The following is a 23,711-nucleotide window of genomic DNA, read 5'->3' as shown; positions in this document are numbered from 1 at the left end:
TATTGTTTACTTCATATGGTTGTTTTAAGACTCAAATGAGATAATATATGTAAAGTACTTAGAAAACTTCAAAGGGCTGTACAAGATGGCCCCAAAATCTTAATGCAGTTTTAAGCTTTAGTAGTTTAATGAAATAACATTTAAGATTTAGTAGCTTAAAAGTAACCAAGTAACCAAATATGGGAATGGGTACTAATGATAAATGGTTAAGAATAGAACTGAGCCTGTCAACTAAGTAATCTTCATATGATATAATGAGGGTGCTAAAGTGGCTTTTCACTTGTTTTAAAATGTTGACTTATAATAAACAAACAAACAAACAAATAAATAAATAAATAAATAAATAAAATGTTGATTCCAAAAGATTTAGTAGCTTAAAACTGCACTAAGACTCATGGGTCACTCTATATAAATATTGGTTATTTTATGGAGGGTTAAATGGGAGTATTTGAGAGGAGAGGATGGAAGGCGAGGGCTAAGGATGATGTGCACTATGTAGAGCAGATAGGTGGTGCAGTGGATAGAGTGCTGGAGCTGAAGTCAGGAACACTCATCTTCCTTACAGCCTTTTGGGCATAGTTCCAAATTACTCTCCAGAATAGTTGAATTAGTTCACAACTCCACCAACAATGCATTAAAGTCTCATTTTTCCCCACTTTCATTCCAACATTTGTCATTTACTTTTTCTGTCCTTAATGCCAATCTAATAGTATGCAGAATAAAGCAGGAAATTACCTGGCTCTCCCACATTCTTCTCTCAGAATTAGATGAATTTAACAAACAAAAATAAGACAGAAGTCAAGGAGATGAAGAAAATCTTAGATAAGCTAGATATGATAGATAGCTGCAGAGAATTGAATGGGAATAGAAAGGAATACACATTTTTCTCAGTGGCGTGTTGTTCCTTTGCAAAGACTGACCACATATTAGGGCATAAAAACTTTATATCTAAATACAGAAAAAGAAAAGTACTAAATTCATCCTTTTCAGATCATAATGCAATAAAAATTATGTATGATAAGGGACCATGGAAAAAATAGATTAAAAATTAATTGGAGATTAAATAACTTAATCTTAAAGAATGAGTGAGTTGAAGAACAAGTCATAGAAACAATAATTTTATCAAAGAGAATGAGAGTGAGGAAACTACCAAAACTTATGGGATGAAACAAAAGCAGTAATCAGAAGAAAATTTATATTCCTAAATGCTTACATCTATAAAATAAAGAGCAGAACAATGAATTGAGTATTCACTTTAAAAAGCTAGAACAAGAACAATTTTTTTTTAAAAATAAGCACCAAATTGAAAATACTAAAAATAAAAGGTGAGAGGAATAAAATTGAATGTAAGAAAAACACTGAATTAATAAATAAGACTAGAATTTGATTTTAGAAAAAACAAAACAAGAAATTAGATAAACTATTGGTTAGTATTATTTTTAAAAAATTATTCTGTGTTCTTCCAAGGAGCCTACCTCCACCTCTATTTTTGCAGATAATTTTTTTGCAGATAATATGGTCATAGAATTTTCTTTGAGGTTTGTCTAGGCCAAGAGTACCTCCTTTCCCTTTTTGGAATTTTTTTTTTGCATTGTAGTTTCTATTTTGGAGATTGAGTAATTTAGTCTTTCAACTTCTTTCTGGGAGTATTTTATACTAAAATATGAAGATATTCGAATGGATTGGTAGTTTCCTCAATATGAGGATTTCCTCTAATGATTCATATTGTAAGTTATTCATATATGCCAATTCCATATGATTCTATTTACCATAGAGAATATTCTTTACGTATTCTTGATAATACCAGTGGAGCACAGGAGTGTTCCCTGATCATTATATCTCAAAATATTTTCATCCCTTATCAATGTCTTGTTACTACTTTCTAAAGGAATTCTTCAGACAGTTGCACTTTTAGGAATAAGAAATTTCTTTGGTGATATTGGTTGTAAAATTGTAGTTTACCTGGACAGAGTATTTCCGGTCCTGTCTCTCTGCAGCACAGGCCTTTTGAGTAGTTTCCAAGCCATCATTATCAGTACAAACAGCCCCGTGTGTGTAGTGCTCAATGTAAGGACTCTGAAGTGCATCATCCCTTCCTTTATCCTCTGTTGGATTCTCAGTTTACTGACAGAAGGAGCTATTTCTATATATATGACTACACTTCTAAATAGCTCATGTTTTATGAATAATTGGGATGTAGGCTATTGTGTTTTCAGGATTTATGCCACAAATACCTATGACTTTATAGTATGGAAATCCCTTATGATGCTATGTGGTGTGATCTCACAACATGTAACAGTATATATATATATATATATATATATATATATATATATATATATATATATATATATATATATATATATATATATATATATATATATCATATTTGTCATGCAAAAACACCACCAGCAATTCCTTCATATTTGTAGGACCAGCTTCTCCCCTAGAATGTCCCCTGAGATCAGAGCCTCCAATATTATCCTTATTCTTGTGAGCAGTTTTATCTCTTTACATTTAGTCAGCTCCATCTTTATATATATATATATATAACATATATCTGTATATATATAACATATATCTGTGTGTATGTATATATATATATATATATATATATATATATATATATATATATATATACATGTATTCCAAAGTAAATAGACCTTGGATGATGCATATCTCTGCTTTAATGTCTGGGTGTTTTCCAGCTTTATGCCCCTTTGTGCTGATCAACAGTATCACCAGGGTCTCTAGGACCTATTTTTCTCAACACTGGGAAAAAAATCCATCTCCATAGATTACATTGATAGGCAAGAATTTGCCGGATTCTTCCTCCTTGGCTTGATCCCCATTCTAAACAATTTTAGTTGTAGCAAAGAATTCCCTGTGAAGATTCCAATCTTGACCACCTAAATGGTCATGTGACGCTGGTGGACTGCAAAATACTAGATTGAAAGACTCTTACTTCTCTACAAAATTCACTGGCCTCCATACAGATGTTTGTATTACAGGGCTGAAAATTGGTGACTTGAGTTTTGTCATGATTTCCATTTCTTTCATTTAATGTTTCAAGTATTGTCTCAGTGGTTAAAGTTCTATCTCTCTAGAGTTCAAATAGGATCTTTTCAAATTTGTTTGTTTCTTTTAAAAATTTTCTGTTTTTTGATATTTAGTAGGTCTAAAACTGCTTTCAGTGTTTTTTATTTTTAGCTGCATGCCCAACTTATGTCTGTCTTTGTTAGGTGAAAATGTTTGGAGACATAAATTTTTCCATAAAGACTGCTTTGGGAGAATTCCAAAAGTTTTGCTCTATTTATTCATTGTTGTCATTTTCTTTGATGATATAATCACTTATTTTTATGATTTGTCCTTTGATCCACATATTCTTCAATATTTAATTATTTTGTAATAACTAACATATAACCTTTTAATGTTTTCAAAGTACTTTACACATATTTTCTCACTGGATCCTCACAAAACCCCTTTAAATTAAATGTTATTATTACCTCAGTTGTACAAATGAAGAAACTAAGGGTAAAAGGGCTTAAATGATTTCCTTAGTGTCACAGACATAATAAGTTTTTTTGTGCCAGAATTTGAACTCTGGGCTTCCTGATCCCAAACCTGCCACTTTTCTATTACTACCTATGTACATCACTCTAGTCTCAATTTATATTCAAAGCCTTTCTTTAAATGTCCCTTATTAATCGCACATTTATTGTAACATGAGTGTAACAGATTTAACATTTTTGCTTTTCTGTATTTGTTAATGATGTTTTATACACTAATACATGGATGGTTTTTCTTTCTTTTTCTTTTTTTTTTAATAATAATTTATCTTTTTATTGAGCACCTTAACAAATCATGCCTTAACAGCAAATTTCCGAAGGGGGTACAGGCGTTCCTTCCTCTGCTGTTTTTTGGTCTTCAGGCTTTCCTCGTGCTTATTAAGCCTGCGGCACATGGCACGGGTCTTCTTGGGCCTAAGGTCCAGAGGCTTGTATTTCTTGCCCTTATAGAATTTCCTGAGGTTCTCTTTCTGTGTCTGATTGATGACAGTTAGGACTCGGGCAATAGATTTTCGGACAACTCGGATCTTAGATAGCTTGGATGCAGCTCCTCCAGTGACCTTGGCCACTCTCAACTGGGAAAGTTCCACCTTTAAATCATCCAACTGTTTGAGGAGTTCCTCCTTCTTCTTCCCACGAAGATCCCTGGCCTTGATTTTTGCCATGATCGCCGATCACACACACCACCACCGCCTCATGGATGGTTTTTCTAAAGTTACTTTGCAAAGCTGAGTAATATTTTTTCTTTTTTATTTTAATTCAATAATTGTCAGAGATCCATCATGTGTACTATTTGTAAAATTCTATTCATGCCTTTAACTTTATTTTTTACCTTTTTGTTAGATTGTTTAGGTTTGACAGGGTGATATTAATGTCACCCATGCTTTTAGTTTTACTGTCTATTTTTCTCTGCAACTCAGCAAGCTTATGCTGGTTCAAAAATATATGTTAAGTGCTATTATCATTTCATTATCTCTGATGATTCTATGTTTTTTACATTATTTTTCTCTTTTTACCATTTTTACTGATATCTTTTTTGAGATCATCATTGCCATCTCTGCCTTTCTGAATTCACTAGATGCATAATAAATTCAGTGCAATACACTCATTTTAACTCTGTAAAAATCTTCAAGTTTCTAGTATATTTCTTATAAGCAACACAATCTTGAATTGTGGTTTCTAAATCATTTTGATATTCTTTATTTATCAGAGAAGTTTATTCTATTCACATTAAAATTTTATGCAATCTCACAAAAATTTGTGTTTCAAATTGAATGCTGAGTTCACAGAAGTAAAGACAGTGTGCATAAACAGTAGAAACACTGTGATCCTATATACTTTCTATGCATTTTCCACTACTCCAGGTTGAAATTTACAGTCTCTAACACATTTAGCACTGGGTGATCAGGACCATGAAAATATCAAAAAACATGTCATTACAAGGTTCATTGTCAGACTTTGGGATTGTTCGAGTAATTAAGGAAGGGCACAGAGAAGCTGGGATAGCTGTCTTCAACTATTTGAAGGACTGAAACTTGGAAGTGATTAGACTTTTTCTTTTTGCTCCCAAAAGGTGAAATAGGAGTATGGTTGGAAGTTGCTGAGCAGAATTGCCTATATACATGAAAACCTTTTTTTTCTTGTTGGGTTCCATATACAAAAATGGTAGAACTTCTTTGGCAAGTGATGAGTTTTCCTCTTGCTAGGGATATTCAGGCAGAAGCTAGATGACCATTTGCTGAAGATGTTATATATAAGATATACTTGTATATGCACATATTATATTAATGAAGTCCCTTTTAGATGTTTTGTTCTGTGATACTGTGAGTGAATGAATGAATGGATGGATGTCATCTTTTCCAGGAGTGTGCTGTACCTGCTAGTTGATTGTTCTTTTATGTGACACTTGCTAATTCTGGAAGATCTACTTCTCCCCTCAAAGTCTTAGATTATACTCCCTTTGAGCAGGTCACGGCGTTTCCTTCCAATGGCAGAATACTGACTCAATAAAATGATGAATCAGATAATCCTAATTGAAATAAAAGTTTAGAATAATATCAGATTACAGTCCCACAAGACTTGCTACTCAAGTAGCAAGTTTGACTAATCACACTTAGGACTGGATACAGTGGTTATTACTCTCATGTTGTTGCAATAAATTACCTAGCACTAAAAATGTTGCAGAACTTCCAAAAATCACTCAACATTATTTTCTTTTACTCATTCCACTTCTCCAGTTTAAATTCATCCTGGTATAAAATCAAGCAATAAAATAATCATATCCTTTAATCTTGCACAGATAGTAAATATAGGATAGTTTTTACTCAAATAGAATCCCTTGGAAACATGACAGTAGTTAACAGGCCGACAGATATTCATTTCTTAAGGTATTGCATATTAACCCTTTGAACAAAATTAAACCCTTAAGACTGAAGCCTGTTAATACTAAGCTGTTTCAAGATGTAACTTTGAAATGCAACCATCCCACAACATTCATGGCAGTTAGGGGTGCAGGATCACCATGAAAGCAAAAAAAAAAAGACTAAGTAACTCTACGCCCCACATTAATGCTTCATTTTAATACACTTTCGATCATATTTATTTAACACAAAAAACAAGTAAAACAACATACTGCACCCATTAGAAAGTTGCATTTCTCCATGAGAGAGATTGATTAATATCTCACACATTATGCAGAGTCTTCATAGCCACTGGAGTACTTGCAGCAACTGCTTCACAAATTTTCTTCTATGAAAATTGCAAGATACAAAGATTATTGTGGGAGAAAATTATATGACTGATTCTGCATGGTTGGGAAGCAAAGAAGAGGCATTCCCAAAGAAAGTTTGAAGCCTATAGTTCTTTCTTTAGCACACTTAAACTTTTAACAAAATTCACTGTTTATAGTAACTTTATCTATGTATGCTTATGGTAGTAAAATTATTAAATAGATTAATAATATACAATATTTTTGTACTGATATTTTTAGTTTTCATTACATATGCACATCAACTGTGATTTTCTACAGTACTCTGCAAATTTCCAAAGTTTCCTATTTAATTATCAATGGGCACTCCATAAGTAAGCAAAACTGTGAATGGGAAAATCAAAAATGTTGAGGGATGACTATTCTATTTTAAGCATAACTCATAATTTTTTGAGTTCATCACATAAATAACTTCTATACTATAAAAGGGCTCTTAGGTTCTTCCCCTTTTTGTCGTGAAGTGTTTGTAATAAAGGAGGGGATCCTATTCCCTAAATAAGCCAATGCACAAATCCTTTCACAGGACTGATAGTGTCTCATGACCTTTCTTAAGAAACTTGGCAAATTGTATATACGAAAATTTTTTACAAGGTCTCTTTCTTTACTTTTTTCTTCCATAAAACAAGTGTTATTCTTCCCTTTTGCCAGTTAAATGCTCAGTAATTTTAACAGTATAACAAAAATCTCTAATAATTCAATCAACAATTTCACAGTAGCCCATTAAAAAGAGTTAAATTTCTTAATGACTGTAACCAGAATGGCCTTTGTTTTCTTTGAGTGACTCAATTTATCTCAGTGAGCTTTACTAGGTGCTAAGCCCCAGGCCCAAACCCCATTAGGTGTTAATGTAATCCATGTGGATGTGAACCTCCCAGGGTCCCAAGGGGAGGGGCCAACTCAAGAACCAATCACCAGAGCCTGAGCTCTGGTGATTCAGATGATGTTTGATGTCTGAAGCCCTATAAGAAGGGAGGACAGAGCCATTTGTGTGGGGCTCTGGAGATGGTATTGATGAGCAGGCTCCAGGCAGCTGTAGCTAAGGAGGCCTCCAGCTTGTAAACCTGGATGCTGAGACCTTGTTGAACTCTGGTAACTATGTGTTGGGATTTAGTCAGACAAAGTCTGTTGGTGTTTGTAATTTGTTTGCATTTTGTTTTGAAGTTCAGGGTGCTGGTTTTTTCCCCTGAATTAACTGAATGATATTTGAATGCTGAATTAAAAGTAAGCTTGTCAACCCCTTCACCTTGCTTTCCTTAATTAAGCAGATCAGAAGAACCTGTGCTTTTGGCAGCTTTCTGGGTGCTGGCTGTGGGTGAATCTTATACCCCCACAGAAGCTGCCAGCCGGATTGTTCAAACAATGACTTAATTTAACATCCTCTTAAACAGCATGTCTCTAACAATGATTTCTCAGAAGTTATAATACAAGAAAATTTAGAAACATAAGAATAACATTCAAAATATCATGAATTTAAATGACTAATAAGATGATATTAATTTAGTCAAATGCATTTCCAAATTGTTTTACATAGAAAAGAGTATGTTCCATCACAAGTAGCTTTCTTTTAGAAACATAGTCTTCATAGTTTGAAAGGCATTAATACGAAACACATTTCGTCAAAGACCCAACCAGTAAAGAAGCAAAACATAATATATGGGACACACCTGGGGTTTGGATGTTACTACATATCCCTTTAGACAGAGAAACAGAGGTAACAGGAATTGAAAATAAGTTCTGACTAATTACACCAACTGGAAAATATATTAAGCTGTTAATGAATTGACATAAGAAAAATGAATCCTATATTAAGATTATGAGGAAATACACAGAAGGGTCTAACAGTGTAAATTCACAACTGAGATTGTTAGGTCAGTTCAAGATATTTTTAAAAATATTTATTATTTAAGGTGACATGAACACCATTTTGTAGAGTGTGTCCCGATTGCAAACATATTTTACTATGACAGCTCATTTAATATGCACTGTTCTTGGTATACTATTTGAAATTCATTACTTAATATATTTACACACCCTATCCCCAGACATTTTGCTATAATTGGAGTGACATTTTTAAATTTTTAAGTAAATCCATTTGTGTACTAGAGGTCATCTACTCACAAAGATCATTATTATCTATGTTTTTATATATGCATTAGATCCTCATCAGTCTTTACTACCAAGGGAGGATTCAGAATTAGTTGCAGTGCTAAAAATTAGAGTGGAAAATTGAGATAATTTTTGAAGAAAACAACAAGATCAAATGATTATATATGTAATTTGAAAGGTTTTGCCTTCTATGGCATTTTCAAATTTTATTTTTTATTTTTCTGTTGGTATTTGAATTTCCTAAATATATCAACACAACAATTTTTCCAACTTATACTGCAGAAAGGTAAATGGTAATGGAGTCAATGCCAATTTAGATAGGCACTCTTAACCCTAGCTTGCATATCTATTTTATTAAATATTAGATCTTTAACCAGAAAGGCTCATTTTACACAGCAGTTTTTTTACAAGTCAGATCCTCAGAGATTTTTATAGATATTTCAGCCTTTTGTTTGTGGTATTTATATCAGGTACAGGGCTTGGATAAGCATAGAAACAGAAAGGGGAATGTAAGAACTTAAATTTTCTAAGGTTCCAAGTGAGCTATGGGTTCCTAGTTTGATGCTCTTCCTATAGCGTGGTGGTTAACAAGATCAGAACTAAAATTATCTGGTTTTCATCACATGAACTTAGTTATTAGAAAACGGATATGTTTATGAAGAGGTGCTCAATTGTATTGAGATCTGTTTTGTAAAAGATTTTAGTGGGAATGTCTAAAAATGTACAAGTGAAATGGAACAAGAGAAGCAAATCTACTGAAGAGAAGCCCCCTTCAGAACTGTCTTGAGAAAGAAACCTATTCTAGAATGTCCAAGTAAAGATGGAATGGAAGACCAGACAATTACATGGAACCTCTAAGATGAAATGAGATGATGAAATGAGATGATTAAATGGACGTTGGGAATGGGTTACTAGGATACTTGATGTTAGTTGTTGTTGATGATAATTATTGTATTACTTTGACTTTTATTACAGTGTATTTATGTTTGCTGAGTTTTCTTAGTTACCTTGAAACATGTAAAGCTCCCTTCTAAATTTAGTCCATGCTTTTAGATATTCTTACTATGACTTGTGCTATATTTAATCTATCTTGTTGTTCTTACATTTCTATCTTTTAATTTTTATTAACTGGTCAGGAAAATTGTACACAACTACCTCCCTTGGGTAATCCCTGGTGGAGTCCCTCTTGGTTCACTTAGCAGGGAAACAACCTGTTTTCTACCCTTGGTGTATGGGCCCTTGTTGCCCTCTATCTTTCTATCTTTTTTAGCCTTGGCATTAGTTGTTGTGTTAAAGCCTATTCTGACCTGTCCTCAAGATTGCACCCAGTGAGTAGTGATATGTTAGAGATATTATAGAATAGGATAATAGATAAGTGATCAAAGGAAGGAATTGAGAAGATTAAAACTGATCTTGTATAATTTTCTTATTGATCCTAGTCACAGTTAATTGATTGTGTCTTATAACTGCTTACATCATGGTTTTCTGTATGTGACTTAGTTCAAAATTCAGCTGGCCTGTAATGGGTTATGTTTAGACATCCAGTTCTTTGACTAATCACTGTGCTATTCTTATCTCAAGGAATTCTGCTAACATTGGGGGATGTGGCATGCCATAAGGGAGTTGGGCCTAATATCGTTATACCAACAAGCTATACTTCAAAGAAGTCTGGTGTGTTATCCAAAGAAGTCTGGGTCATTATCTTGCAGATGGACTCCAAAAATGAACAGTTTTTAATCACAGGAGGAAAGGAGGGATGTTATTGCTAGCCCTCATTTCTGACTTCTGACCAGCCATATTGTTCCCCATGCTTCAGCTATGTAACCAATCATGTTTCCCCCAACCCTATGATGTCAGCTATCATGTCCTGTCCTTTGTTCTGCACTCTTCAAAAACCTGTAAAAGGGAAGCTGTCCTATTGCTCAGGATCTTTGACTGTAATTGAGGCAGCCATTGACTATCTTATTCCAAGGATTCATTACATTTAAATAAAATATTATCTTGCTTAGAGAAACTTGCCTTAGCTTACCTCACATGTGACACGATTCCTGGACAATATGCTCCTCTTAATGCGCAACAAGTTTACAGTCACCATTTTTTAGCCACCACATTACCCAGCTGTAGCATTTTCAGCTCACAACCCAGTTAAATACACAGATCATTTTCCGAAAACAACTAAGATCAATGTTATCTCCAACTTACGTTTATGGAATTGATCGTTTATCTTCAAGTATAAGACTTTTACACTTACCTCTATTGATTTTCCCCTTGCTGGATTCAGCTCAGTTCTCAAGTCTGACAAGATATATTTTTATCTAGACTCTGCCATCCATTTTGTTGGTGATCCTCTCATTATTATGTCATCTGAAACTTTGATGAGTATGCTATTTATGCCTGTATCTAAGACATTGATGAAAATGTTAAATAGCACAAGGCCAAGTTCAGATCTCCTTATTGGATACCTTCTGCCACATTGACATTGAGCCATTAACACTTACTCTTTGAGTCTGACTATCTAATCATTCTGAATCCTGATTGAATTATCATCTAATTTATTTTTCTCCATCTTCTCCAGAAGAAGAGTATGAAATACTTTATTAAAAGCTTTTCCAAAATATAGAGAAACTATATCCATAGCATTCCCATCAGTTACTAGTATAATAATCGGCTCTAAAATGGACATCAGTTTAGTCTGACACAATCTTTCTTGAAGAAACCATGTTAGCTCTTTGTGACCACAACTTCACATTTTGGATAGTCTTCAATGATCTCTTAAAGGATCCCCTCAAGAATTTCCCCAGGAATCAGATTCATGCTCCATGGTCCACTGTTTACAGACACTATTCTCTTTCCTTTGTTGAAAATCAGAGCAACGTTTGTCCTTATTACACATGGTGATGCTTTTGCACTTTTCCATGAACTTTCAGTTATCAGTGATGGTAGCTTAGCAGTCATACCTTCCAGGTCTTTTAGGTCCCAAGCATGTAGTTCATCTTGGTCAGGTGACTTGAATTCATCAGTGCTACTTACATGCTCACTATCGCTTTACTTATTTTGTATATCAACTCCCCGTTGTTAATGTGTTTTCTGTCACTTCCTATATAATAACCATTCTCCTTTGAGAAAAAAAACAGAGCAAAAAGAATTGAATATCTCTGCCCTCTTACTTATGTCAGTTGTTTTTGAACCATTTCCCTTTCGAAGCAAAGGTCATATTCCTTTTCCATGCCTCCATTTTACCTCCCGAAAACATATACATATTTTTTTGTCCTGGTTTTGTCTCTCTGGTCTAACCTTATTTCAAGCTTTGGTATTCCTGATTTAATAGAACTTTGCCATGTTCTCATATTAATTTTCATTATGATAATAATAGTAACAGTTATAATAAACATCTCTTTAGCACTTTAAAGTATGCAAAATGCTTATTTTATATATCTTATTTTATACATCTATACAATCTCTGTATATCCTACTATATCCTCACAACAACCTTGGTATGTAGGTGTGTCTGTTTCTTCACCTTATTTCCATCTGAAGCACATAAATCAATCAATTAATTAATTAATTTTGAGGCAATCAGGAGTAAGTGACTTACCAAAGTCACAGAGCTAGTAAATGTCAAGTGTCTGAGGCCTGATTTGAACTCAGGTCCTCCTACCCCAGGGCTGGTGCTCTATCCACTGAGCCACCTGGCTAACCCAGCATATTTATTTTAAAAATCTAATTTGTTGAGTGAATTCCCTATGCATCTACTTCAGACAAATTCTATATTTCTTTTTCCTTGGAGGTATTTTTTTTTGTCTGTGTCTACATAATGTCATTCTTGAGTGTCTATCATATTTCTTGGATTGACTTCTCTGAAAGTAATTTTAGACCATGCAATCCTATTTATCTTTCCTCTGAACATTCATTTTTCCAAAATTTAGAGTGCATATAAAACTGTGTCCAGATTGCCTCTTCTACTTTATCACAAATTCTAGAATAAAAGTGACTGCTTCTACCTGATGCTCCCATCATTTCCCCTCTCCACCGCTTCCCCCCCAAGCAACCTACTCCTCCTTGCTAGTAAGAACCAGCTCTAGAATAGAATAAGACCATGTTGTTACTTCTGCACTTAGAAGTATAAAATTGTTAATAATACAAGTCAAGAAGTTATTTGCTGTCTTGTAAAAAAATGCAAAGAGCAGAGGAAGAGGAAAGAGAGAGAGGGAGGGAGGGGGAGACACACACACACACAGAGAGAGAGAGAGAGAGAGAGAGAGAGAGTTAATTGTAGTCACCCATTGTTACAATTCCATGCCTTTGAGGTTTGTGATCTATTTCCCAAACTCCCTATCTCTTTTCTCTTTCTGTCTGGCATGCCAGAAGTATACTCCAATAAAAATTGCTTCTGTTTCTACCTTCTTTGATCTTCACCCCCGTGTTCTTTCTCATGATTCACCCTTTGTTTCATAGGTTTTCTTAGATAGGAACATATCTTCTTAATATTCAATCTTATCCCTTCACTTCCTTTTACCTATCCTTTTTTTGAATGACATATAACCACCCAGTAAAGTTCAATCACAGCCTTTATTACACCAAATCTCAGTGATAGACATGTCATCATATTTGCTCCCCTGAATTAGAATTTCTAGTTTCTCTTGTTGCTGTCTAATTTTTTTGCTTTTTTAATTACTGAAATTTAATACACAGTAAGAAAAAGAAACATATTATAAGCTTAAATACTGAAACAAATACAAAATTAAAAAAGCATGTCACGTGCACAGCAGAACATGAGTGAGAATTCAAAATATATAGAAATAGATTTCTATTTCAAGAAGGCCTATACAATAAATACCTATGCCTTTAGCATTTTATTTCTTTCTGAATTTAGAAGACTTTTATACTCATATATATACACATATGTATATATATATGTATACATATATGTACATATATGTATATATACATGTATATGTATACACACACACATTTATATGATAAAAGCTCTTCCCCCATCTAATTACTCTGTGTTGGTTCTTCCTTGCGCACCTCATTTGTATAAAATACTCATTTTAGCTATTCCTAAATGGTTTTACTTTTTTTTATTGAAAAGTAATTTTATTTCCTAGAGCAAATTTACTTCTTAGGAACTTAACAATTAACTGGATATCTGATAGGGAATCCCACTTTTTATTATTAGATCAAATTACACTAACAGATTTCAGGGTGGGAGAAAAGCAATTACAAAACAAAATTGTATGACCTTTCAGAAATCAATGTTGAAATTTAGAGCTAGAAAACTGTCCCAAAGTTAGTTCATTGTGATGACCCAACGAGAATCAAATCTCTTTCTCTCCATTCCTCCCCAATACTTTCCAGTGATATACCAATCCTATATTGAATTGAATGGCATTTAAAATCAGGATCAAGGACTAGCTTAAATTCAGAAAGTACTGTTTCCCAGAGCAACTGTCACATAAGTGTAAATCCTACAAATTCCTTCCTGCTCCAAAACCTTGAAGCCTTGAGGATATGTGAGAGGCCAAACTGAGACTCCTCAATCAAGGTTCTTTTGAACTTATAGACAGTGATACCCTAAGACTGCCAGTAATTTCTCTATCTTTTTCCCTCTGAGCTTTGGCCAAATTGACTGTATGTTACTTCAAGATTGTGAGGTTTCAGTTTTTCTGTTTTTTAAGAATTTCAAACATTCAGGTATAGGTTCATTCCTTCTATCATTTATATGAGGCACAACTCTTTTTTTAGTCAAGCAACTTTTACACATTTGAATCTGGGTCAATAATATTTTGCAATAGCATGAAATTCAAACCAGAAATGTGAATATAAATGTAGTGCTAAATTCAGTGACATGAGGTACTCAATAACATGCCATATGTATTTACTGGCTAAATTCTCCCACTTCACTCTTTCTCCTTAAACATTTCCCTTTAAGAGAAGGGATGGAGAAGACGATGCAAGGATGTAGGTACTTGTCCAGTACCTCATTTAAAAATGCTTCATTAAAGAAAATCACCCCAAAGGCCCTTTAAGATGGCATTCCTGGCCTTAGCCACATCTCAAATATTCAAAGAGCCAATCAGAATCACAACTGTTCACAAGTTCGAATTACTTGTTGATGCAAGACTTTGCATTGCCTTGTCCATGGGAAGCTTGACCAACTTTTGTGATTAAATTTCTGTATGGTCTCTGAAGGGAGTATGAGTTCTTCTCAGCTGCAGAGGCATTTTGGGAAATTTTTCTTCTGTCTTCACTGAAAGGCTGCAATCTCCTCTTGGTCTGGATATCATCAAGAATATGTTGCAATTCCTCATCTTCAAATTGACCCTCCAGACTTGGAATCAGAGCCTTAGCCTCTTCTGCTCTCTCAGAGCAAAGGTTTGCTAAACAGGCCAACTCAAACTTATGGAGTTTTTTCTGGAGTAACAAACTCCCAACACTACTAATGGTTTTCCTGTTTTTAAAATGACTAAACTGTGCAGTGCAATTTAGAGTTTTCATGAAAACCTCTGAACGTTCTTCTTCATCCTCTGCACTTTCATTCTGTTGTTTTCGAAGCTCTAGAAGCATGTGGACTTGAGAATTTTCTTAGAAGAGTTTCTGCTGTTTCAAACTCTTTGAGGAAGATGAGCTGCGAGGCATCTTCCTCCACATTGCCTATACAAGGATTGCTGCCTCTGGCCACCATCAGGCTGCAGCTCTGCCAATTGTTTTCCTTTTTTTGTTTTAATTTAATATTTTTAGTTTTCAGCATTGATTTCCGCAAGATTCTGAGTTGCAAATTTTCTCCCCATTTCTACCCTCTGCCCACTCCAAGATGGCATATATTCTGATTGCCCCGTTCCCCAGTCAGCCCTCCCTTCTGTCACCCCAGTCCCTCCCCCCCATCCCCTTTTTCCTTATTTTCTTGTAGGGCAAGATAGATTTCTATGCCCCATTGCCTGTATATCTTATTTCCCACTTGCATGCAAAAACTTTTTTTTAACATCTGCTTTTATAACTTTGAGTTCCAAATTCTCTCCCCTCTTCCCTTCCCTCCCACCCTCCCTAAGAAGGCAAGCAATTCAACATAGGCCACACATGTATCATTATGCAAAACCCTTCCATAATACTCATGTTGTGAAAGACTAACTATATTTTGTTCCCTTCTATCCTGTCCCCCTTAATTCTATTTTTTCCCTTGACCCTGTCCCTGTTTGCTTTTGATTACCTCCTCCCCCATCTGCCCTCACTTCTATAGTCTCCCATTTTTTATCCCCTCCCTCTTCTTTCCTGTGGGGTAAGATACCCAATTGAGTGTGTATGTTATTCTCTTCTCAAGTCAAATCTGATGAGAGCAAGATTCACTCTTTCCCCCTCACCCACCCCTCTTCCCTTCCAAAGAACTGCTTTTTCTTGCCACTTTTATGTGAGATACTTTACTCCATTCTATCTCTCCCTTTCTCAAAACACTCCTCTCTCGTCCCTTAATTTGATTCTACTTTTTTACATATCATCCCTTCATATTCAACTCACCCTGTGCCTTCCATGTATACACACACACACACACACACACACATATATATATGTATATATATATCTACCCTAATACTGAGGTCTCATGAATTACACACATCATCTTTCCATGTAGGAATGTAAACAAAACAGTTCAACTTTAGTAAGTCTCTTGTGATTTCTCTTTCTTGTTTACCTTTTCATGCTTCTCTTGATTCTTGTGTTTGAAAGTCAAATTTTCTATTCAGCTCTGGTCTTTTCACTGAGAAAGCTTGAAAGTCCTCAATTTTATTGAAAATCCATATTTTGCCTTGGAGCATTATACTCAGTTTTGCTGGGTAGGTGATTCTTCTTCTTAATCCTAGCTCCATTGATCCCTTAATGTAGAAGCTGCTAGATCTTGTGTTATCCTGATTATGTTTCCACAATACTCAAATTGTTTCTTTCTGGCTGCTTGCAGTATGTTCTCCTTGATCTGGGAGCTCTGGAATTTGGCAACAATATTCCTAGGAGTTTTCTTTTAGGGATCTTTTTTCAGGAGGTGATTGGTTGATTCTTTCAATTTCTCTTTTACCCTCTGGCTCTAGAATATCAGGGCAGTTCTCCTTGATAATTTCTTGAAAGATGATATCTTGGCTCTTTTTTTGATCATGGCTTTCAGGTAGGCCAATAATTTTTAAATTATCCCACCTGGATCTATTTTCCAGGTCAGTAGTTTTTCCAATGAGATAGTTCACATTGTCTTCCACTTTTTCATTCCTTTGGTTCTGTTTTATAATATCTTGATTTTTCATAAAGTCAGTAGCTTCCACTTGCTCCAATCTAGTTTTTGAGGTAGTATTTTCTTCAGTGGTCTTTTGGACATCCTTTTCCATTTGGCTCATTCTGCCTTTCAAGGCATTCTTCTCCTCATTGGCTTTTTGGAGCTCTTTTGCCATTTGAATTAGTGTATTTTTTAAGGTGTTATTTTCTTCAGTATTTTTTTGGTCTGCTTGAGCAAGTCATTGATTGTTTTTCATGGCTTTCTTGCATCATTCTCATTTCTCTTCCCAATTTTTCCTCTACTTCTCTAGCTTGCTTTTCCAAATCCTTTTTTAGCTCTTCCATGGCCTGAGCCCAATTCATATTTTTCTTGGAGGCTTTTGATGTAGGCTCTTTGACTTTGTTGACTTCTTCTTTCTGTATGTTTTGGTCTCCTTTGTCACCAAAAAAAGATTCCAAAGTCTGAGTCTGAATCTGAGTCCATTTTCGCTGTCTGGCCATGTTCCCAGCCAACTACTTGACCCTTGAGCTTTTTTTTTTTTTCAGGATATGACTGCTTGTAGAGTAGAGAGTACTTTGTCCCATGCTTGAGGGGCTGTGCTGCTGTTTTCAGAGCTACTTCTACCCAGCAAACTCTGCCACACCAGTGGTCCTTTTCTCTCCCAAGAACCTCCAACCAGGATTGCAGCCCAGGTCCAGGCAGGGTATAGAAGGCTTTGCACTCCCACTCTAGTCTGCTTCTTAATTCCTCCCACCAGGTGGGCCTGGGCCAGAAGTAACTGCAGCTGTAACTTTGGAAGCAGCCTAAGAGCTGCACCATCTCTGCAGTCCCCGGAGCGGTGGCTGACCGCCAACTCCTTTCACTCTGTCCCCGCAGTTTTTACCACTAACCTTCTCTGTTGTCTTTGGTGTTTGTGGCTTGAGAAGTCTGGTAACTGCCACAGCTCACTGATTCAGGGCACCAAGGCCTGTTCTGCCTGGCTCCCGGTCTGGTTGGTCCAGACCAGCCCACCCTGGGCTCTGCTCTGCTCCCAGCACGGTGCGATAGACCTTACCCAATGACTATCCAGGATGTCCTGGGCTGGAGCCCTGCTTCCTTCTGCTTTTTGTGGGTTCTACAGTTCTAGAATTTGTTCAGAGCCTTTTCTTATAGGTGTTTGGAGGGACCTGGGGGATAGCTTAAGCAAGTCCCTGCTTTCCAGCCCCCATCTTGGCTCTGCCCCACCATTTTACTTTTTAAAGTTATACCATACTCAAGTCTACCGCAGTCTTTCTTATAAGCTACCCAATTACTAATAACAATCTTAGACATACGTTTTACATTTACACATATAAAAGGTAAACAGTCTGTCCTTATTGAATGCCTTATAAATAGTCTTTGGTATGTACCTTATATTTCCCTTGGATCTTTTATGTAAAATCTCCTATTAAGTAGTTTTTTTTAAACAAAGCCCTGAAAGGCTGACATTAAATGTCCATTTTTTCCATTCAGGATTATGCTTAGCTTTGTTGGATATGATATTTTTGGCCAGAACTCAGTTCTTTTACTTTTCAATATATAGTGTTATAAGACCTGTGGTCTTTCATTGTCAGTGCTGCTAGGTCTTGTGTAATTCTAATTGTGGCAGCTCCAAATTTAACTTGTTTTTTTTTCTTGTTGCTCATAATATTTTATCCATGAGCTTGGGGTTTTAGAATTTGACTATAATATTCCTATGGGTTTTCCACATAGGATCTCTTTCATGTGGTGATTGGTAGATTTTTTTCTATTTCTACTCTCCTCTCTTATTCTAATGCTTCAGGACAACCTAATTAATTCTTGTATTACTGTATCAAGATTCTTTTTTTTATCATAGCTTTCAGGTAGTCCAATTATTCTTATGTTTTCTCTTCTTGATGTGTTCTCCAGATCAGTTGTTTTTCTTATGAGATTTCGCATTCTCTTCTTTTTTTCATTCTTTATATTTTATTATTTTTTGATCTCTTATAACTTTGCTGGCTTCTCCTTGCCAAATTCTGGTTTTCAAGAAAACATTTTCTTCCTTAAGATTCTGGATTTCCTTTTCTAATTGGTTGACTTTCTTTTCATAATCTTCTTGTTTTTCTTAGATCATTCTTATTTTTTTTAGTTTTTTTCTCAGTCTCTCTCATTTGATTTTTAAAGTCTTTTTAAAGTTTTTCTATGAGTTCTTTTTGAGCAAGTGACCATTTGACATTACTCTTTGGGACAGAAGAGGGTTTCTTTGCTTCAGTATCCACCCCTGAAGATAAACCCTAGTATTCTTTATTTCCATAGTAATTCTCTATGGTTGGATTCTGTCTCCTTTGCCTGTGCATTTTTTTTTAAAATTGTAGTAGCTCAGTTTTTATAATCCCCTCTAGTCCTGAGATATAGGGGATGGTGCCTTTGGCCTCAGATTTTCCTTCACTTCTCCCCTCTGGCCTGGAAGAGAAACCAATGCTTCTAGCCTTCTGTAAGTGCCCACAGCCAGTGGCATCCACGTCCCACTGCTTCTGCACCCACGTCCACCAAGTCTCTGCAGCACAGCTGGGTCTGGCATTCCTTGTCAGCAGAGGTTCCCTCAATCTTCCCCCTCTCAGATGCCCAACATCCCTCACTGTCCTAGGTGTAAAAGGTCCTGTGTCTGGTGCCAGGGCAGCCTCTTAACACAGCTAACCCCAGCTTGCTGCTTGTTTAAGCTGATCTAGGACAAAACCTGGAGGTGTTTACTCTTCAAAGAGACCAAACCTTATTCTGGGACTTTCCTCAGATCTTCTCCAGTTGTTCCAAGAGGATCCCTATTCTGCCCCTACTCATTTATTTTTGCCATTCAATATTCACCATGAGGTACTATTTCATCTCTTTTATGAGAAGAAAGTTTTGAGATCTTGGAATTTTCTGACCTACTCCACTGTCTTCTCAGATTGCTGTCTAAAGTTTGGGCATTTGTTTAGATACTCCTGAGGCTTGGGGTTTTCTTACTGGCTCATTTCTTATATTTTGCCTTCTGTGAGTTTCTAAATGTTTACGTAGTTATCCTTCTTCCTTCTTCATGGCTACTCTTTATAAGATGTAATATAGTTGATAGAAGCAGTCTTCTCACACCTCCATTCTTTTTAGGTAAGACATCACCCCTATCCTGATGATTCTCACAGTTTGGTTGGGGATAAGAGAAACATATAGGTAATAATAAAATACACAGTTACATAAATGCATCAGGGAATGGGAAGATCAGAAGAGGCTTGATGGAGGGCATAATTATGAAAGTATGGATACTGATTAAGTTATTTGGTAGGTTGTTGTCCTTTACTCCCAAAGAGGACCAAAATGACATCACTATGTTAAAGTCAAGTCACAGTGAGTCTGACTGTGACTGATCAGACTAATATGAGCTCAGAATGCTCTGCTACAGATCAGGCAAAAATAGTTCATGTGAACATTTGGGGTGAATTCTCTAAATTTGTGCATCTCACCTTTCTTTTGAAATACTTCAATTCTGCTTTGTTCATAGAGCACCACACCTTCTCTGATGATGGCAGCTGGGCAGTCAGTCCTGTGTCAGTGTCCCCCATGTCACACAATAAATTCCAAAGTTCTTAAGAAAGAACTTGAGAGTGTCCTTGTATTCTTTTTCTGTGAGCAGCTTCCCTATGTGATTTCTCCACAAAGTAGACTTTTTGGCAAGTGTACATTTGGCATTTGAACTAATTAAATAGGAGAAGAGGAGAAGGCAGGTCATTCTAGGCACAGGGAAAAGTGTGAGCAAAGCTACAGAAGACAGAGAGCACAATATATATTTACAATAGTCCAATGTGGCTGGAGCATGGAATTCATGAAGAGGAGTAATAGGAAATAAGGCTGAAATGGTAAAGTGTTGCCAGGACCTGGAGGACTTTGAATGCATGCAGAGGAGCCTGAATTATAATTTGTAGGTGATAATAAAAGACTAAAGATTTTGGGACATGAGTGTGGCATGACTATGTATATTCATAATGAGAAATATTCCAAGAATGAAATAGAGGATGGATAGAAATGGTAGAACATAGGGATTGAAAGATCCGGTCATCAATCAATAGATATTTATTAGGAACTTGTTATGTGCCAGGCATTGTTTGAGGTAAAGACTTAACACAGAAAAAACAAATTGATTGAGGGTACTAGGAAAGACTAATTATAGAAGGTGTGATTTTAGTTGCCTCTAAAAGGAAGCAAGGTAGGTTGGAGGCAGAAATTAGGAAGAAGATTATTCTAGACATGGGGCATAGGTGGTGTAGAGGAGAGAGATTTTCAATGTAAAATTTATTGGATTTGGCAACAGATCAGATATGTGGGAGGTGAGAGAGAATGAGAAATCAAGGATGATACTTCTTTTGTGAGTCTGAATCACTGGGAAGATGGTTCTCCCCTCAACAGAGTCAGGAAAGTTAGAGAGGAGAGTTTTGGTGAAAATATAGTTAAGTTTGGAACATTTTTAATTTAAGATATGTATGGGACACCCAGTTCAAGATGTCCAAAAGGGAGTTGATAATTTGAGACTGAAGAAACAGAAAAGTTAGCACTGGATAAATTGATCCGAGAATCATCTGAATAGAGATGATAACCGAATACAAGGGAACTGATGAGATCATCAAATGAATAATATAGAGAAAGGAGAAAAGAGGACCTACAACAGAGCTTTTGGAGACAAACATGGTTAGTAGTCATGACCTTGATGAAGATATAGCAAAGAAGACTGAGAAAGAGTGGTCAGATAGATCGAAGTATAACCAAGAGAGAACATTATCATGAAAATCTAGAGTAAAGGGAGTATCAAGGAGAAGAGGGTGATCAACAACAGGAAAGGCTGTAAAGAGCTCTAGAAGAATGACTATTGAGAAAAGGACATTACATTTGGCAATTAATAGATCACTGGTAACTTTGGAGGAAAATTTTTTTAGTTGAATCATCATGTTAGAAGCCAGATTATAAAGAGTTAAGAAGAGAGTAGGAAGGAAGTAGAAGTCTTGATTATAGATGGCTTTCTTTATGACTTTAATGAAAAAATGGAGGAGAGATATAGTATGGTAGGTAGAGGGGCTTTTGTGATCAAGTAAACCTTTTTAAGTATAGGGAGATAAAGGTATATTTATTTTCTTTTTTTAGGCAGTAGGGAGGCAGCTAGTAGACAGGGAGAGATTGAAGATTAATGGAAGTAGTCAGTCAGTCAATAAGCACTTATTAAATGCTACTATGTGCCAAGTACTCTGTTAAGTGCTAGATCATGGAGGAGCCAATCTTCTGGAGAAAACAGTATGGAATAAGATCATGAAGGCATGTAGAGAGGTTGGCTCTGACAAGAAGAAAGGCCACTTCTTTGTGTGAGATTGGGTGAAGGATGAGATAGTAGATGGAAGACAAGGGAATGATGTAATATTATCACTTAATGATGACAGCTAGATGGAGCTATGGATAGAGTGCTGGTCCATTAGTGAGGAAGATCTGAGTTCAAATCTGAAATCACTTCCTAGCTTTGTGACCCTGGGCAAGTCACTTAACCCTGTTTGCCTTGGTTTCCTCATTTCTAAAACAAGCTACAGAGGGAAATAGCAAACCACTCCAGTATCTTTGCCAAAAGAACCCCAAATTGTGTTTAATAGTTGACTGTAATAAAAAGAATTGGACTATATAATAGGGAAGGATAGAGAGAATCTCAAAGGAGGGGAGGTTTCTAAGTAATGGTGGCAAAGATGATAATGAATATAAAGGACTGGGACTGTGCCTACTCTTCTTAAATGGTATGAGAGAACACCCACAACTGGAAGGTGATGAGGGATGGATTGTCTTCTATGTAGACCTAGATTTCTGATAGTACAATAAAATGGAAGATTGTGAAGGGAGCTAGGATGAAGAAGAGAGGGTATAGAAGAGATGAAAAATTATAGATGAGGCAGTAGGGTGGAACAGCCAAGGATTATGTGGATTATGGAGGTATTAAGCTTAAGGGTATAACAATGAGAATATTGAGAGACATAAGAAGGAATACAGTGAAAAAGTTGTGGCATATGATTTTGATGGAATACTACTGTGCCATAAAAAATGGTGAGCTAGATAATTTTAGAAAAAAAAATGGATAAAATTGCACGAAATAATGAAGAACAAAATGAGCAGAAACAAAAGAAATGTTGTATATAAGAGCAATATTGTTTTAAGAACAACTTTGAGCCACTAAGAAATTTTGACTATTATAAATCCCTAAGTAAACCACAAGGGACTTATGAAGGAAGACTCTATCTGTATTGAAAGAACTGATAAAAAGAACTACAATGACCCCAACATCAAGTTTCTGAGGACCCTGTTGTATTTGGTGTGGACACAAGTAGAGATTCTGGTGATGCTCTAAATGAAATAAAGACTAAAGCCTCCATGGGTTGGAGACTCTAGCAGCCATAAGATTTTAGTAAGGTCAGAAGATCAAAGAACCTTAGACATCAACCTGTCCTAGACAAATGGCTCACAAAGTATTATTCGAGGACTTCCAGACCCTTTCACGGGAGCTTTGTGAGGTTAAAACTATTTTCATAATAATAATCCTAAAATGTTATTTGCCTAATGAAATACTCCCTTTTCCAATTATTTTCAATTCTATGATGTTTCATTTTCTTCATATGCTTCAACCAAAACAACACATCACAACAGATTGAATTCAGAAGCAGTTATGAGGATCCAACTGTCTTCTATTAAGCCAGACATTAAAGAATTTTGCAAAAATTTGTAAAACAATGACACTTCTCACTAATTGTGGAAAATACAGTTATATTTTCACAAATATTTATCAATGTTAACACATAATGGGTTTATTACTTTTATTTTAAATGAATTAATAAATATTTTTAAAATTAAACAAAAGAGAGAGACATAGGGAGACATAGGAAGAATATTTCTGCCTAGAAGTTGATGGTCTTCTAACATACAGGTATTAGGGAGAATAGACTGAGAATTTGCTCATCAGAGGATGAAATACGAGCAAGTAATG

General features: G+C 35.7%; 1 protein-coding gene and 2 pseudogenes across 1 annotated transcript; 1 reads left to right on the top strand and 2 right to left on the bottom strand.

Moving 5' to 3' along the window:
• Positions 1-1,857: 1,857 nt before the first annotated feature.
• LOC118846889 lies at positions 1,858-2,797 on the top strand (annotated as a pseudogene).
• Positions 2,798-3,843: 1,046 nt separating this feature from the next.
• Positions 3,844-4,240, bottom strand: LOC118848323 (60S ribosomal protein L35-like). Its single transcript, XM_036757168.1, has one exon. The coding sequence runs from the start codon at positions 4,232-4,234 to the stop codon at positions 3,863-3,865; it is 372 nt and encodes a 123-aa protein (XP_036613063.1). The 5' UTR covers positions 4,235-4,240; the 3' UTR covers positions 3,844-3,862.
• A 10,310-nt stretch (positions 4,241-14,550) lies between these two features.
• On the bottom strand, positions 14,551-15,130 carry LOC118846887 (annotated as a pseudogene).
• Between the last annotated feature and the right edge of the window lie 8,581 nt (positions 15,131-23,711).

This window comes from Trichosurus vulpecula, chromosome 4 (genome assembly GCF_011100635.1).
Source record: "Trichosurus vulpecula isolate mTriVul1 chromosome 4, mTriVul1.pri, whole genome shotgun sequence".
Taxonomy (NCBI): domain Eukaryota; kingdom Metazoa; phylum Chordata; class Mammalia; order Diprotodontia; family Phalangeridae; genus Trichosurus; species Trichosurus vulpecula.
The sequence above is the reverse complement of the archived record's forward strand: the minus strand, read 5'-3'. Positions and strand labels throughout refer to the sequence as shown.